The following is an 18,375-nucleotide window of genomic DNA, read 5'->3' as shown; positions in this document are numbered from 1 at the left end:
GTAGGACACAAGTACACTGTTTTCAGGATCCCAGGGAGGTTTACTGTATAATAGACTGGATGTATGCAGTGTATAATAATATGATGCGAACCTGGCCTGCTACTTGCACTGTCATTGGGACTTCCAGGACTCCTGTGTCACTGTCAAAAAACTTCTTGGCGTCTTTGGATAAGGTGCATCTATAAGAGAGCAAAAGAAGCAGCATTTTTTACATCACGCTCATGAACAGAGAAAAGCACCAATCAGGGCTTGATAATAAACACGCAAGGTTGCAAATTTTTGGTCAGCACATCAGATAGTCAAAAGCCAGGAACCACTGTTGAGCTTTTTTAAAAAAACATAAAGATTAAGACCCCGAAGACCCATTATTTTACTTTAACCCACGACTGTAGGATCGGCTCGCCTGGGAAGGCAGGAGAGAGATGTAGAGCGCGCCTCCACACTACTGTAGGTTGTAGCCATGGTGATGGGAGACGTAAGTATGATTCAAAGAGGCCCAGTAGTCATGCACAGGCTTATGTAAAACTCCAGTCCTTCAATATAACATATACACTGAATATCTCCGTGTGTGTGTGTGTGTAGTTCGTTATCATGTAAACAGTGTACCAAATGTCAAATGGAGTTTGTGGCTCAGATCCAACCCCCACTTCCCCTCTCTTTCACTCTCCTTCTCCCAACATCCTCCTCTTTTTTTCCCCCTTCTATTCCTTGCTTTTCCCTCCTCTGTTTCTCTCCTATCAACTGTCTTCCCCTCTTTACGCTCTTAATGCTGGTTGAAGGCTCGAGAGCTAATGCTGTAAATGTCAGTGGTTTTAAGACTCTCCAGATGTCAGCACGTTTTTTTTTTTTTTTCTGAAGCGCTAAAACCAAGCCTCGCCTTCAACAAATCTGTCAGCTTCAGGTTCGTGGACAGGTTTGCGTTTCATATCTCCTCCAGCCCCTCGCTGCTGCTCGCATCTGCTGTAAACACGCTGCTGTACTCCAGCGCTCTTCATGACTCGGAGCTAGAAAGGTCACGTCCTCACACACGTCAAAATCAAATCTCTTTGCATTTACAAAGGGGAGTAATGAAAATCATTTTCTTCCCTCTGTGGCTTGACCAATGAGCGCAGAGGGTGTATTTAAGGAAGCACTCTTGTTCTGCCTGCAAATAGAATCGCTGCTGGAGAGTCACTCTTGAATTAGCTTGGCAGGGCAGAGTGGAAAAGCATGGTGGGATGTCGCCAGGCCCATATGCTCGGGAGAGTTGTGGGGATGGATGGGGTTTCAGATTTGTCAGTGTCCTGCACAGATTTACTTGTGTGCTTTTCTTCTCTGTGGCCAGATTATCCACAGCCTCGTCCAAAAGTAATTCTCCTCCATAGTCTTTAATGATACTTCTGAGATTAGCGGCGGACAGAGTAAAACTGAAATAGTTGTTTTGACTTTGTGGTACTGCTAAGAGAGCTGCAGCGCGTATATCCAAAAGGGATTTCACCTACAACTAGTGAAAGGACTGGGCAAAATTTCATCTACTTTATCCACACAACAATCCCTTAAAAAAACCCCTGGAAAGCCAAAGAAAGTTTAATCATGACAATCACCTTATATCCACAGGAGCAAGGCTGAAAAATCTCCAAAGACACACATCTCACTTTAAGAGCTTATGATTTTAGGAAAGTGGCTGCTTGAGTGCTCCTTTTTACTTGATGGGAGCAAATATGACATATTTGAAATGTATATATATATCCCTCTCCAATATCCTGCTTGGATTTCACTTCACCATTAAAAAAAAATGATTATGAAAAGGATTACAAAACGGATTAAGAGGCTTAGGGATTTCTCACTACGGGGAAATGGACGGGCAAAAAAATATGGGAAATGACCGTGAAAGAAATCTTAAAAACTGCGTTGACCCAAAAGGTTATTTTGCTCGTTTGTTTTTTTGCAACTCGTGACGTCATTAAAGTTTCTGTGGCGGTGTGAGCGGCGAGCTAGCAGTGGGAGCACCGGCAGAGCTGTTTGGTGTAATCTGTAGTAAATCATCCTTGTAATCTCCCTTTTATCAGCCGGAACTGCCAGGGAGGGACACGTTGCAGCGCTCTTCAGAGATTACACTTAAAACCGTTCATTCAAGCCATCCCATCCTATTGATCTTGTTATCAGGTTCTTCCGGTCTTCAAAAATGTGTTGGATTAAAATTTGCTTCATGCAGAATTTTTTTTCTTGACCCCGGGGCTGAACCATTGTTTTTCAAAGCTAAAACATGTCTTTCTCAACTCTCAGTTCTGACGCACAAATGAGCCAGGTCACATGCAGATCACGTGCTAATACCCACAGCTCATTCCAGTCCAATGTAATGAGGTTTAAACCTAAAAAATAAGGCAGTTCAAATAAGTCTGGTTTGATGGTTGGCCCCGTAAACAGGATTAAAAGATGAAAAAACTAGCTGCATCGCTACAGCCAACAAAGGTGACCGAAAATGGTAAAAAGCGAGGACGAGGCCGACACAAGGTTGTTTTAAGTTGACTTATAGGATTAACAACTCTTATACAAATCAACATGTATTCAATTAGAGGTGCAATACGTAAGAATAGGCCACCTGTCAAATTCACACTTAAAAGAAATAGGAGGCATATCACTAGAGTAACCGCTAACTGCTGCTAAATATGGCTGCCATTAGCTAGTTATTAGCTAGCTCAGTTAGCCTGGCAGCTGTTGCGGTCCAGACAGGGATTTCGCACCACTGGGGAAGTGTTGGTGTTTACACCGCTAGCATGGGAGCTTTGGACCGGGACAGAACAGGCTAGCTTGTTAGCATGCTAACGTCAGTAGATATCTCTGCAATAAAATACATAGACGAAATATCAGGCTAAATGAATTAAGTCAAAAGAAAGTCAACCTCACTTGGGCTGTCAGTGTCCATCTGAATGTAAATCAGTGGTCTTCTGAACAAGATCACAAACATGTGAACCAATGGCCTTGACATCGTAGAGAGAAGTGTATGGAACAATGCTCTAGATATGTGAGAGAAACATGTGGGCTGGATGGTGACAAATAAACGTGGAGGAAGACAGGCAGAGAGGGATGAAGCAAAGGAAAGATGGTGAAGGATGTGGGCAGGTTGAGCGCAATCCTTCAGAGCAGGAAGCAAGAATGTGCTCACCCTCTCCCAAAAGCCTGAGGACGGAACGCAAGAAGCAAACACCTGTGTAAAGAATGAAAGCTATGAGTCACATCGGAATCCAGATTTAACAGTGTATGAGTGTGTGTGTGTGTGTGGATGAGACAGTGAGTGAAAGCAGTGCTGCTAATGAGGATTTGAAAATCCAATCACAGGCTCTGGCTAGGGAAGACTTGGCAGTGCCGTTTTAAATGACACACTGCCACTGCATGAAACAAAAGCCAACCTACCAAAAATCAACAGATCTGAAGGCGAGATCCAAGCATGACAGAGATGAGACATACTGCTTTGCTGACATGATGCAAACATATTTATTTTCCGGTCCCAGTGTGATTTGTGTGAATTTCCTGTGTGGGTGGAGGATACTATTCGGGGCCTTAGGACATCCTGAAGGATAAATACAGTATGATTTTTGCAGCTTGGTTACAATAACAGTGTCCTCACCTGGCCCCAGCTTGTACCTCTCCATTTAAAGCTGCAACGATTAGTGTATTAATTGTAGAGCCCAACCAATACTGGTTTGTTTTGGATTATTGGATTATTGGATAATTAATAATCATCATTTATGATAGTAAATGAAGAGTCTTTGGTTTTTGCAGACATTGCTTTGGGCTCTGGGAAATTATGATCAACATTTTTCACAATTCTTTTGACATTCTATAGACTAATCAATTCATCTTGAAAATAATCAGATTAATTGAAAATGAATATAATCATTAGTTGCAGCCCTATTATATATTATCATTACATCTGAATCCCAGAGCAAAGTGTTTGAGATTGCTGACTAAACTTTATTACTGTTTTGAAGGTATTTCCAGACTCTTGTAACCATCTGGATATTGAAATTCTATCCCCTGCACAATAAAAACAGCTACAAGATAGCTGCTGGTTTGAGGTTTGAGGTTTTTCAGAAACACACATGAAAGGCACAAGTCCATTGGGGCAAGAAATATGAATAAGACATGTTGATGTTGGGCTGATCAGTAGTAACAATTTTACATTTTTTGCATGTTTAGGAAATGAGACAGAGAGGAAGACACATACGTCTAAAAGCCTGCAATGCCAGGATACTGCCGACAGTACTGATGAGGTAATTTGCACAACAATCACAGTGGAGAGGGAGAAAGTTTCATAGAAAGTTGTCAACAGTTGTCACGATCACTCCTCCAGATGTGGTGTTTGAAAAGAAGTCAACAAAGAACTTAGTAGAAGTAGAAGAGAGTATCAGTGAGACACCAGTCTTCTTTGGAAAATGAAAGAAAAGAAAAGAACTTTGTGGCAATAAATAAATTGACTAAACATTTTCTTTTTCCTTCCCATCAGCCCATATATTTGATGAAATGGTAGACGATGGTAGACAAGTAGAAACACGTCATCCCCCCAGTGCTTCAAACTGGTATTGTTGGCGCCGCAGGCGCAAAAACAACTGAACGGGACACACACATCATTTTATGTAAACATAACAACCCCTCTCAGCAAAAATCTGCTCATCACAACACATCAGACAGAAGTGACATGGAATGAAAATTCAGTTCAGTTCATTACCAGATTTTTTTAAAGTGCTGTCACTCTGTTCCCAGATCCCAGCAATTATCTTGGTGAGCTCAATGTTATCATAATCAATAGAAGTGACTGCCAAATGCACAAAAAAAAGATCCAAGTTGCAAAAAACTGGACTTATCCTTTAAGAACAACAGTGTTGTCAATGAGAGCACAGGGAACTGGGTCTGGTGTCTAAGGTTATGTAAGCAGAATCAGGGGCAACATATAAGCAGTGGTGGATGTTGGATGCATAGAGGGATGAGAGGAGTTTGAGAATAACCGAGAGAGGCAGAAGAGATGCAGAGTTAGAGGCGAAGTGAAAGAGCACAGAGATACAGAGGACTGTGGAGACTGAGAGAAGTGAAGAGAGAGAAGTATAGTTAAGCACAGAGGTGAGAGGCCAAGAAAAAGAGAAGTATGTGTGAGAGAGTGGGAGAAGACAGCACAGAAGCACAAGAGAGAGACAGCGAGAAAAAGTGTGATACAGAGGGAGGAGGGAGGGGGTGGCGGTTGTAGCTGTTAGTGCTTGTGAACGCTACATCATCTCAGCAGCAGCACGAGTAATGCTGTACTCTAATCCTCGCATTAAAACCTCTGCTGATTCACTCAGGCAGATTACTAACAGTTTCCCACTTTCCCCTTCCTGGCTGAACGATGACCGGTGCTTGCCCCGAACTTTTGTCATGTGCGAAAAAAACAACCTCCTGTTCATAGTGTTTTGCAACAGTATCCTCTCAGCTATCAATATACCGAGCTGCCGGACTGTGAAGGGAAAAAAGGAGGGTGGGCAGAAGAATACTAGCGCCCACGCTGAGTTTTTACATACTTCACGCCTCTCATATTTGCCCTGGGGGTCCCCTGTCCGCTCTCCTGGCATTCAAACTGCGGTTCAACTCCTGCCTCTCCATCTAAATATAGAGCCTGTATTGTTGTAGAAAGAATTAGCGCATCCTTCAAAGTCATTAGAAACCATTAGCACTGCTCTCAGAGTGCAGGTATGTTGAAGCAACTCTTTTATACCCCCTGGGTGTTGACAGGCTATACAATTTTTGCCATTTGTACCTCTGTAAAACACCACAGCTTGCCTCCAAAAACAAGGGAAGCAATGAAGGGTTTCAGTATACTTCTAATAGATTTTATAACAGATCTCTCCAGCAGATAGTGTTTTCATCAAACATTGGATAGATAGTTGAAGCGGTGGATGCAGTGTTATGCATTTTGTGGCTAGCTAGCAAGCTAGCTCTTTAGCTAATTTAAGTTTTTATAACTCAGTCCTTATTCATGTATCTGTGTCCACTATTTTTATCAGTAAAAAAGATGGGGCCTAAAATGTCAGTTTTCAGACAATATTCAGGTAATCCTAAAGGCTAACCTGGGTTTGTTTAAAACGTGTCTGATATTCTGACTTCTTTTGTTTCCAACCCTGTCTGAATTCTTTTTTAGTGCTGCGGCAGTGATGCCAGATCACATCAATTAATTAGTTTATTATTGCTAATTGAATCAAATCTGTCAGAGTTTGGGTTTTTTGGTTTAGTTATTGTTTCCTGTTTTATTTTGTAAGGTTCATCCTCATATCTCATGTTGTATTACTTCCTGCCCTTCGTCTTGTTTTCCCTCCCTTTGGATTGTCCTGATTAGTTTCTCCTGTCCCTGATTAACCTCCCGTGTAATTAGTCCGTGTGTTTTCCTCCTCTCTTTGTCTGTTTTCTGCCGTTTCCCGACTCACCTGTGTTCAATTAGTTATCATTCCCTGTGTATTTAAGTCCTTGCCTCCCCTCTCTCTTTGTCAGTTCTTTTGTGAAGTTTTCCCACATTAGTCCTGTGTCTCCTGTGTCTCCTGTGTTCCTCGTGTTCCTGCTTGTGTTCTCAGTGCTTCTTTGGTTTGTACTTTATTTAGGTTTTGTATTTTTGTAGCTCTTTATTCTCGGATTGGCCCTTGCCTGCTCCTTCTGTTTTTTTTTGCCTTTTGTTGCCAGCTTTTTTTGCTTAGACTTTGTGTTTGGTATTTTGTATTTATTGGACTTTGGTTTACAGCTTTATTTTAATAAAGCTCCTGAGTGTCTTGTGTTTGAGTCCTCACTACTTTTGCAAACTGTGACAAAATCGCAAATTTCTAAAAGAAGACCAAAGCATAATTAAACAATCCTTTAAAGTTCGTCCTGAGCTAATGCTGTATTGGTTTATTGTGTACTATTGAACCGGATATCTACTTCCAAGAGCCCTGATCCAGCTTTTACTGCATGCAGTGTATACAGAAAGCTGTAGGTTTCTAGTTTGTTGAAGGAGCAGGCCTGGCTCAACACATATGACAAGTCTCCTTTGGAGTGAAACTTTCATAGAAGGCTGATAGAATCTTAACAAGTTTACAGTCTAAAATAGGATTATAAATGCTCCAGTGATTCCATTATCATTGCATCCTCTGTGTGTCCTTCCTTACCTCGGCAGGAACTTGAGTTGGGCATTAAAGCTTGATTGAGCCTGGATGAAGCCTGTCTTTGGTAGGATCTCCATGTGTTTCCTCATTTCCGGGCACACCTCAAAGGTCAGTTTCAAGGCTGTCCTGGCCCTGTCATGCAAAAGATTTGGTTTCATTAACATAATGATACACCAAGTGCAGTCTTCTAAGACTGGGTGCAATCCAGGACGAGCTGTACTATTACTGAAAAACAATGCACAGGCTGTAACGTACAGTCAATACTACAGGCAATAATGTACTATAAAGGAATGGATAAGGGCAGAAACTCTGGTGTCTTGTAAAAAAGTTATGATACGATATGAGCCACTGCAGCAGAGGAGAGAGTCGGGAAAAACATCAGATTCTGCTCTGATACGGAGCTGTTTACCAGTGGAAGAAGAGCTCAGAGATTACTTTTTAACTATTGGGATTAAAAAGTGAATTTATCTTCACTCCTGTTTATCAACCTGACTGCAGCAGCCACTGTCCACTACCTTTGGCGAACGTACAGTAAAGTAATCTCGGGGAGATTAAACACTCATGTAGGTTAAATAAACACATGTGATCCTGCGGTAAAACTCACTTCGCTGTTGGTGACCACACCATTAAACGACCACCATTTCTGATTAAAAAAAATCTATCAAATGTTCACAGAAACAGAAGAGGTAATGTTTTAAAGTTTAATTTGCATTAAGCCTTGTTTGCCAACTTCTCTACTCCTGAAGTAGCAATGAGTAAACTTGTGGGTTTCTCTGGGTGTGAACAATGCTGGAAACATTTGGGATTATGTAAGTACACAACTAAAATAATATGTAACAAAGTCTAGTCGTTTTTAGACATTTTAATGCAGAATCCTTACAAATGATATCTTTAAGTGCCACAGAATATGATGACCTGTGGCTGAGGTATAAAGAACTTCATTGATGCAAAATTCCTTCCCTTGTGCCTCTGTGATGCAGCATATTCACTGTAATCCATCACTGACATGGTTATTGATGAAGACACAGCAAAAAATATATATTCCTGGTGCTTTTCCCCATGGACATTACAGGGCAAATGTTTTACCCCCCGGGGTTCAACAAGGACAGAGAAGAGATTTTTATTTGAGTGACACCTACATAAATTGCCTTGTATGGAGTGATGTACCCCAAAGTCCATATCTTTTAGGTGACCCAATTTCTAGGCGCTCCAACAGATGGTTGTGCCTGTGGCTACAAGCCTCAGTTATAGCTGAGGCTTGTGATATAAATGGCTCTTCACCTTGGGAATTCTCCAACACATTTAACCACAGCCCACACTCACACACCTTCATAAAACGATGACAGTACAAACAGGCTGAAAAAACTCTCTGTTTGCTGGAGGAGATATGCGTATAGTGTACTGGGGATAATTTTGTGTTATGGCTGCTTTTATTCTCATAGATAGAAAAGGTGAGCGCCGAGCGAGCTGTGGCCAAATAGGCTGAGGGACCCTTCATTTTTCCATTCCCCTCTCAAATGAAGTGACCCACTTTGAACAGCGAGGTCAACCAGATGGTTGTTTCCCCGAGGCAAGGACTCTCTCTCTCCCTCGGGGACACTTGGGGGATATTAAGTCGCTATCTTCATTCCGGCCAAATGATAACCTTCAAATCACTCTCGGAGGAATATTCATGGATACATAATCATTTAGGATAATTAGGCGATTTAATTAACAGGGGCATTTAGCTAATCCTGTCTTCTTCACTGGCTGCCTGTGACCAGTTTATTTCTGAAGCCATGTTTAATGATTTAAAGGTGGGTTTACAGCAATTCACTAATTTGCTTCCTCGGGGTAAAGAACGATGTGCTACTAATTATATAACCTTCACTTCATTAACCTTCATTATAATAATATTTCATTTGGTCGTTAAAACAAATGCTGATTTCTTTAATTCAGGACCACACTTTCCTAGGGTTGTAGATTAGATTCTAAAAATGAGTACTAAAACTTCTTTGAGTTAATATGTTGTCTTTCTAAATAAGGAAAAGTCAGTTGACTCCTCTCTATGTCCATGTAGGAGGGAGGGTGGATGGGTCATTAAAATAGGAGATTTGAAATCGGAAGACTGCGGTTCATTTCCTGTTACGTACCAGAAGTCATCTCTTTTTTCAACAATGGCTACGACCATGACCTGTGCCATGACCTCAACCGTGTGTTCATTGTTGTTACCATTATGACAAAGCCTAATCTTAAAGAAGAAGTCATTTTTAAAGGTGCAATATGTAGGAATTTAAGTCGATACCATTCAAAAATTAACTACAACTATCAACAGAATGTGACAAAATAACAGTTGGCGTTATGCTGACTGCGTAGGCTACTGTGGTGCAGTAATATCTACTGAAGTAAGCATGCTAACCAGCTAGCCCAAAGCTCTGCTAGTTACACGGCTAATTCGACAGGTGGCCATTTCTTACATATTGCACCTTAAATGCCCTGGTTCCATTTTTGTTTGTGACGCTTGCGTTGAAAGTGCTCGACAAGGAACAGTTGATTCATGAAGTTGAAATATAGAGTTACAGCGTTATAGCAGAGTTAACCAGCTCTGAAAAACACACAGGCAGAAAAGACACCAAGCACGGAAGACAACCCACACAGTGACTCCAAATCATGACATTATCTCTACAATACCACCTCGTTTTACTACCAAAACCTAAATGAGGTGCCAGCTGGCTGGAGGAGATTGTCAGGGAGTTGAAAGTGTCTGGTAAGAAGACGCACCTTCCCTCTTTGCTAACTTTTTGTTGCTAGTGTATGTTATTTCCAGTAGAGTAACATCTAAATATCAGAATATAAAAGGTGTGTTTTCTGTTTAAAAAATATGGCTCCTTTACATGATGTAAGAGAATGCATATTCAACGGGTTCAGTGTGGACAGCGATCGTCCAACATCGCATCGCATGCATGCTCACATGCTGTTAGGACACAGTGTTATTGGATGACAAAGAACTTGACCTCAGCCTCATCCAATAACACCTTAAGGATGAACTGGATTGCGAGCCAGGCCTTATCGGCCAACATTAGGGGACCAGCCACACCAATACTCGAGGCTGAACGGGATGCAAATATCTGCAGTCAGGTTCCAAAACCTTGTTGAAAGCTCTCTCCAAAGAGTGGAGGCTGTTGTAGAGGCATCATAATGCTCATGGTTTTAAAATGAGATGAGACTGAGGCAGTTCACTGTGACAGACATTGAAGGTGTGTCTTTAACAGGTGACGAGCTTGTCTTGAGTTAATGACCTTTAATAATCCTTTAATAACCTGTTTAGTATCGCACTGTGCAACGATGGTTTGTAGCCAGCGACTTATCATCATGGATTTTCAGACTGTTATGATTTTGTTTAGCATCTGCCGCTTATTGCTTGAAAAACTGAGATGGGATGATGAAATGGATTAAGAGAGGAAGAAGAGTCTACCATTTGTCCCTGAATGATGACGAAGCCCATCCAACCGCAACCCACTTGGAGGCAGTCATGCACGCTTTGACCAGACTCCAGATATAGTCCATCTAAGCGTGACTTGGCACAACTCGGTACATTTAAACTGCGAATAGAAATGCAAATTGACATGCCATGGTACGACTCCGCACGGCCAAAAATGCCACTGTGAAACCCCTTTTTCTCTGTGCATGTTCCGACTGCCAAAAAATAACATTGGAAAGAAGTCTATGGGTAGTATTTTTCAAACTGTAGAGAAATAAATGCAGCAAACGACGTCTCCTGAAGTTAGGCAAGCGATCCAACCAAGAATATCAATAAAGACACTCATAATAATCATTGAGATTTAGTGGCATGTCAGGTCATGTTGCAGTGAAACAGCTCATGCTGACTCTACATGCAGAGCCTGGACTCTGAGTGCCCACGACTACAGCAGTGCCTCTTCCCTTTCTTGAAAGGGCCAGGTGGCTGCGCCTGCCTACTCCACGTGTTCTCCAAAGCCTCATGGGATACCGAGCCTTCACAGCAAGGGTTCTAGGCAACTGTCCCTGTAATGCAGCACTGTCTGATTCATACCATGCAATGTATTTCAAATTAACCAGCTGGGAGAACTGGTGCTTGTCTTTCCCCCAGAGCAAAAAGAGAAACCAACTTTAACATCGACAACACACTCACACTCCTCAGGCCAAACATCACAGAGCACAGGCTGTGCTAAGACAAGGCACACTCGGTGTATTAGAAATACAGCAAACAAAAATCAAGGACAGAAGGCTTTGAGAAGGAAAAAAGGCAGGTTGATTGTTTTTTTTTTTTTTATTGCCTGAGTTTGGGCAGGAATGCTCAAGTCCCCAGCAGGTGTCGGTGGAGCAGGGTCTGAAGTAAAAAAAACACACGCACACTGCTCCCGAAAAGAAAAACTCTGCCAACTGTCTGCAGAATATTTCAATCATTGGCTCACACGCAGACGTCAAACACTGCACATTTTAAAGCCTCTTGAAAAATTCTTTCAATTAGTAGGAGTCATATTCAAATCACTGGCACACGGACAAGAGAGGCACATTCAATTATGCTTTGTGCTGTTCTCTTAAAAATCTGTCACAAACTAAGGAGGAGTTGTGGGATATCTACTCATCTACTGAAAGGAAAAAGTGACAAATTATATGATGAAAGCAGCAGCTCTCTTATTGTTTCCCTAAAAAGCCTGCCAAGCTATTTTGTGTTCAAATTACTGACTTAGAGGCAGAGTGACATATTGCATTTGCGGGTGCAAGCATTAACATTTTCTTCTTTACTGCCGTTCACACTGATGCTGTCATCGTCACGTTGTCACATGTGCTGCTGTGCCAGCGCACCAGATGGCAGTTGTCACAAATCCCCCACCCCCACACATGCACTCCCTCCCCCACATGATGTGACACAATGACTGGCTAGGTGGTGGACCACACGCCCGCAAACGTTTCTGCCCTCCGGTGAATTCTTAACCTTGTGTGTGCATCATAATGTATCACATCCATAATCATAAAGGATTTACTTTGGCTCTGTGCTACTGTACGGACCAAAGAGGATTGTGGGGATGCGAGCTTACCACTCGGTCCCTTACGTCATCTTTTGTTTCGGAACACTGATCAGCTAATACATCTCTATTTTATTATGTCGGCACGGGTTTGGCTCTGAGCGCAGGCAGGAGGAGAGTGTTATGTTGGGCCGGCTGAAAAGTAAGCTGGCCCTGTCAATTTTCAGGGATTTCCATGAGCCGTTTTTCTGTGAAAATGCCTGTTTTGGCAGAGACTAAGAGTGTGAGGGAGTTTTAGTATTGCATTCAGCAGATAAGACAGCATGCTACATCAGCAGTCCATGCCACTTTCCAAACTCTATTCTGAGTTGTTTCTGGGCATGACAACAAATAAAATGGAAATATGACATGCACCACTTGGGCTGAGGGCTTTTATGCAGCCTCTTAAATATTCAAATAAATACAGATTTTTGATTGGTTGTTGTAACTTGAGTTTAAAGATGTTGATCCATATTGCGAGTTGAATTCCTGATGGAGATACATGACTGAAACCTAGTTTTTTGAAAAAGTGCTGACAGTGTGTGGGGCTTCAATATCTTCTTTTGCATGACTCGACTCTCCTATGCACCTATGCACCGCTGGCTCAACGCGTGAATATTGTACCGCTATTCCAGCTCGCCGTCAGTATAAAGGTTACAGAGGTGGAATGGGGGGACAGTTTCTTTCCACCTCTGATCTGCCAGCGGAAGTAGCAACAGAACGGCAACAGAGATGAATCGACGTCTGTGTGAAAGTTTAAAGGCGGCAGCGTGGGACAGGGGTGTGACGTTCTGATGGTGTTCATATCACGATAAAAAATCAATGTCCCACAAAGCAACGTTACAAGACCAAACAACAGTAATGTGGTCACAGGTTCTGTCTTTGGAAACTTATATGAGGAAAAGAAATGCAGAAAAAGTGAAAAAGTTGGCGTTCTAACGACTCTTCGTCACACTTCCGCTCTGAAAACAGCATCTGTCCCCAGACAACTTGCCGTTTACTGGTGTTGATTTCTAGCAAAAAACTTTCACTCACATGTCTTTGTCGCCTTCCACTATTGTGTTGTTGTAGTTACTGTCTTTGGCAACTTATATAGAAAATAAAATCGCCAAATTTAATGTGGAAAAGTCATCTCAACCCGGTCAGCCCTCCCTACCGAGTCTTCGGTGAACTTCCCCCCAGAAACAGTATCGCTCTCCAGGAGTGAGAGCCAGAGAGGGTCCACTATTTACTGATGGTGATTATGTGATGTAATTTAGGCAAAAAACTTTGTAACACTCTGCATTAAAAAGGGCTTGAGATTGTGTGGAATGTGCTGTTTGCTCTCGACCTGGCCTAGTTTTTTTTTTTTTTGGCCCAGGAGTTTTCAACAATGGTCAACACGAAGAGAAAAGAGATGACTGGTTGCTTTACATAATACATTGTAGATAAATATTGTGTTGGGTGCTCTTGGAACAGAACAGGAACAGGAGAAAGAGCATTTCAAAAACCAGAGGCAATCCAGGCACTCCAAATATAAGAACATATAACAAAGAAGGAAATATTTAAAAGCCTTTATTACAGTGGTTAAATCATTAAAAGGCTGATGATTAAAAAAGCTAACATGCTTGGACCACTAGGTTTTGATCCGAGCTCTTTGTTTGGCCATTTCATGATTTAGCCACTATAATAAAGGCTTTTTAGAGCCTGGATTTCCTCTGGCTTCTGAAACGTTCGACAACAAATAATATGAAAGGTTTTACCTTTGGACAACCTCTGTATTGTTGCTAATTATGTTGATAGAAGATGTTTACCTTAGTAGATCAAAAAGTAATATACAATACAAGATAGATACAAGAACTTTCTGAAGCTCACATGTTGTAGTTTTTGATGTGTTGGTTAAAGACTTGTAAGCTGACAGTCCGTGGTTATTTTTGCCTGTTTATCCCTTCTAATGAGCTTGGATACGTGACCGCTGCTCCCCTTTGCCAACACAATTTGTCTGTTTGGCATATGCAGTCACACATTGCACATTGCCACATTACACATTTTTGTGTGACAAGATGCTCGTACAATAATACAGCAGCTATGTCATCTCTTTAAAGGGCCTTCATTTGCCTCATGTTGCTTTGATAAACCATTTATGGAAGTGGTGACTGACATAATGACACTATCAACTGGGTAGGTGTGTCTCGTGGGCATGCTGTCATTGTTCAAGCAGGTGATCATGGCTCATCTTTAGCAACACTGATACTGATTACAAAGACAGCACTTATTAGAATATAGTTTATAGCTGATTGGTTATACTGTATTTTAATTGGTTTTAAACAATTACTTTTTCTCTCTTAAAGTATGCACTTGTATTATGCAACCACTATATCACTACCTGGTTTATTCTTACTAATTGAGGATGCACTCACCCAGCGTACCATCTTCAGTTTATTTTATAGTTAGTACCAAATTGCATACCCTATCCAAACATTACAGATGCCTAGTGCATACACATCACCATGAAAACTGGAGTTCAATTGTCCATTGAACCGCTGTTGTCTAATTGTGACAGATGAATACTTATAGTGACACTTACATGCTATTAAACGACATCTCACGTCCCTTAATTTGATGTGTTACCTGTTCAAACAAGGCAGCTGGACAAGATGTGCTAATGGCTAATTGTAAATGTAAACCAATTACACAACAGCAAGGGAGAGGAAACTAGTTTTATTCATTTATAGTGGCAGAGGGACTGTTCAAATATCTCTGGTGTGTAACTCCCTTGAGTTACTGTTGATGTTTATTCTGACAGAAAATGAGCTAACGAGGCATGCAGCTGATTGTTCGCTTGCTTGTGTTTTTATCATCCTGATTTACTTCAAACATTTTTGACTACACAATTCACGTATTATTTGATGTGTGTATTGTAGGGATTCTTGTGTTCATTCATTAACAAATGTGAGAAGTATTCAAACAATAGAGCAACATTTAAGGCTAAGCTCTTCCTGAGTTCTTTTCAGTTTGCAATGGAGAGTACTGAATGTTAATTGTGCTTACCTGTGGTTATTTTGGCTAGGATGAAAACTGCTAATTACACAGTCTTTGGCTAGCTAGCTAATGTCATACTGTGCCTATACATATTACGCTTATGGCCTGTGTTTGCAGCTAGTGTGAAACGATTTTTGGAGCCGGTTATTGCTGCATTAGAGAGGATGCTCAGTATGCTCAGAGTGGTGTTATTCATGTTCTACTTCTTTCAGAAACCACAATCAATGTGTACATTTTGTGACCGCCTGTAATTATATCCATGCCTGGCAACAGAGTAAAGAAGTTGAACTACACCTGGTGACTTTGTGCTCTAGCGGCCAATACACATTATCCAGCTATTTGCTGTATACGGGGTTAAAACCCAACAAGGTTTGTACATACTGTCAGTATAGACTTCAATCAGTGACACAATCAGTGTAAAGTTGTGTGGATTCACTGAAGTCCCTTTGCTTCCTCTCTTGCATATTAAACTCTGGGTTTTGATTGGGAGCCGAGCAGGGCACATAAATGCATTTTGAGTGCCACAGTTCAGGTGCTCAAGAATATTTCTGTATCTAGAGTGCACTCACAATCTCCATATGACAAACTGTCAGCCACATTCTGGACCCACCTGCTTTGGACCATGATACTGTCTTGATAGAGGCGGTCAAACATGCAGATCTTCAGGTCAATGCTGGGCTGGACCACCCATACTGGGACGCTGACTGCCACTGCCCTCACCTGGATGGGGATCTGTGTGTACCAACAAGCCGTTAATTACAAATGATTATCATAAAATAACCCTATGTCTATGGCTCAGTATTTCCCTAATCTTGATTTCTCCTGCTGTCATTCACAAGATGATAAACACGCTGTGTCTTACTGGTTTGCTGGTTATGTCGGAGAATTTGATGTGGAAGTCCAGTTTGGCCTCTCCTGGAATGGTTGGAGTGAAAACAACCTCCAGCTTGATGCTTTCAAAAGGTCCAATCCGCCCCTCTCTGACCTGACATCAAACAGGACAAGAAAACATTTGAGTATTAAATATTTTATTTTATAGTTCTGTAGAAGAAAAAAAGAATTCAACAAAACAAATGTCAAATGACCACTTTTCTTTAAAAAGAAACATCAGATATTCTTTCTAAATGCAAAATCAGACTAATATCTCTGTATATTTAATAACAGCCTCAAGAGTTCAACCTTTTTTTTTCATCAAACAAAACCATTTCCATCCATGTCGAGGAAGCTAAAAATCTCTCAGATATAAAACTTCAAATAGCATGTAATCAAACTACAGTGAGACGCTCTGCGGTTTGTCTGCTCAGCTACAAAAAGCACCAAGGTTGTGAGAGCAATAATAAAAAAAACACAAAAGAGACGAGGAAGCCATTCATGCAGCAACAGACTCAATACTGTGGGACCATGATAGCTTGATGGATAATCTGCCATTTAAGACACCAGCCTTCATCACACAATGTGAAAGTATCAGTCAAAATGACAATGATCGAGCCGCGGGCATGCAGGCAAATGCAATACACACAGCCATAACAAGAGCAGGGAGAGAGGCGATGCACCATTAGCCTCCCACCAGAGAGACGTAATGAACCCTGAACAGCTCCAGAACTTCACATGGGCCACAAGGCACACACAGCATCAGTGCTAAAAACAAGACTGAGAGACAGAGTATTCTACAGACACATATAATATTCTGTCTCTTCAGAGACACACCCTTCTGATATTTTTGGGCCATATCTATCAAAAGCAATTTATTGAGCCAATATCTTCAAATGTGGCAATTTTCATGCCAACAGCTAGCAGCAGGGGTGGAGACGATGGTCCTAAACGATTTTGGGGATCCCTTACATTTTGTCTAGTGCCACAGTTATGTAAAAATGTTCCACTTACTGACGTATTTATCCTAAAAAGTTTATGGGAGCTCTGGGAGGCTGTACTCAGGCACAGCAGTGCTTTGAGATGAATGCTTACATCAGCATGTTAACTTGTTCACAAAGACAAATGTAACATATGTTTATGTTAAACAGGTACAATGTTTGATATAATAACGGTCTAACTTTAGCATTTGAGCATGCTAATATTTGCTAATCGTGACAAGACACAAAGAATAGCTGAGGCTGATGGGAACGTCTTGAGTTTGGCAGGGATTAACCCAAGTATTGGACAATAATGATGTGAAAATGATGATGATGGTAGATGAAAAGTTAAGGGATAACCAATGTTTTAAAGTAATTGCAAGATATAAGTATCTCAGAGTATTTGCAATCGGACCCAATACTTACATTTCCTAGACTTATGTCACCGCCGTCTGAGTGGTCCATCTGGGCATCCACATCGGTGGACACACAAGCCTCAAGAACAGCTTCTGGACCTGTAGCTGAAGCCTCTGACACTGCCACACACACACACACACACACACACACACACACACACACACACACACACACACACACACACACACACACACACACAAAACACAACTTGAAGCAATAGTCTCACGAGTGTAAATATGAGTAAGAGATAAGCAGATACATAGGTATAGGTCATTAGTTCAAGAGACATCGTTGACATTAACAACAAAACCGGTCACAGAACATCATCCACTGCCAGCGGCCTAAAAACTTGTCCAAGATCAGACAGCCTCTCTCAGCAATGGTGGAAAAAAATAGACTCAGTCTTTTCCAAAACCAGCAGAGCAGACTGAAAAGACTGAACAGCTTATCAAAGCATCAGTGGAGGAAAGTGCTGAATGCAGCGATGCAGACTTCAGATCTGAGAGGACATTAAAGAGAGGAGGCCTCCTCGTCCCCAGCTGTGAGAGCAAGGTGAACCCATCGCGTTTTGTCTGTGTGTGTTCTTTTATTTCTGTTCTTACAAGGACAAATGTCCTCAGTGATAGAAAGAGGAGAAAAAATGTCTATAATGAGGAGATTTTGTCAATCCTAGCTTGCTGTGTATCAGAAGCTGTTTTAGGCAGGACTAACATGGACCGGCTAGCTAATATGTTTAGTTTGCTCAGAAGATATTTTTCTAAACAAAAAAGTTTACTGTATCTAAGTGTTACCACTGTCAATGTATGCATTTTCTACTTTCAGTTTTTGTAACTAAAGCATGGATTCGGGCAAGTCTATGTCAAACTCTACTGGGTAAACATTAGTGTTAAATAATTATTTAGTGTGTGTGTGTGTGTGTGT

The 18,375-nt window shown here is 41.4% G+C and overlaps 1 protein-coding gene across 7 annotated transcripts in view; it reads right to left on the bottom strand.

The window, feature by feature from the left end:
* The window catches only part of cfap74 (cilia and flagella associated protein 74), a 64,152-nt gene that overhangs the window by 22,504 nt on the left and 23,273 nt on the right, over window positions 1-18,375 (bottom strand). For 5 of the 7 annotated variants that reach the window (XM_084366231.1, XM_084366235.1, XM_084366234.1 and 2 more), the window contains 5 exons: window positions 17,464-17,577; window positions 16,050-16,172; window positions 15,798-15,919; window positions 7,143-7,271; window positions 92-179 (listed from right to left, as the gene is read on the bottom strand). In XM_084366231.1, the coding sequence (XP_084222357.1) occupies window positions 92-179; window positions 7,143-7,271; window positions 15,798-15,919; window positions 16,050-16,172; window positions 17,464-17,577 (576 nt within the window). The remainder of the gene's footprint in view (window positions 1-91; window positions 180-7,142; window positions 7,272-15,797; window positions 15,920-16,049; window positions 16,173-17,463; window positions 17,578-18,375) is intronic. The other 2 variants (XM_084366233.1, XM_084366237.1) reach the window with 1 other exon arrangement.

The sequence above is a fragment of the Pagrus pagrus genome (genome assembly GCF_965226575.1).
Source record: "Pagrus pagrus genome assembly, chromosome: 11".
In the NCBI taxonomy this organism is placed as follows: domain Eukaryota; kingdom Metazoa; phylum Chordata; class Actinopteri; order Spariformes; family Sparidae; genus Pagrus; species Pagrus pagrus.
Note: the sequence above shows the minus strand (reverse complement) of the source record. Positions and strands in the feature narration are given on the sequence as shown.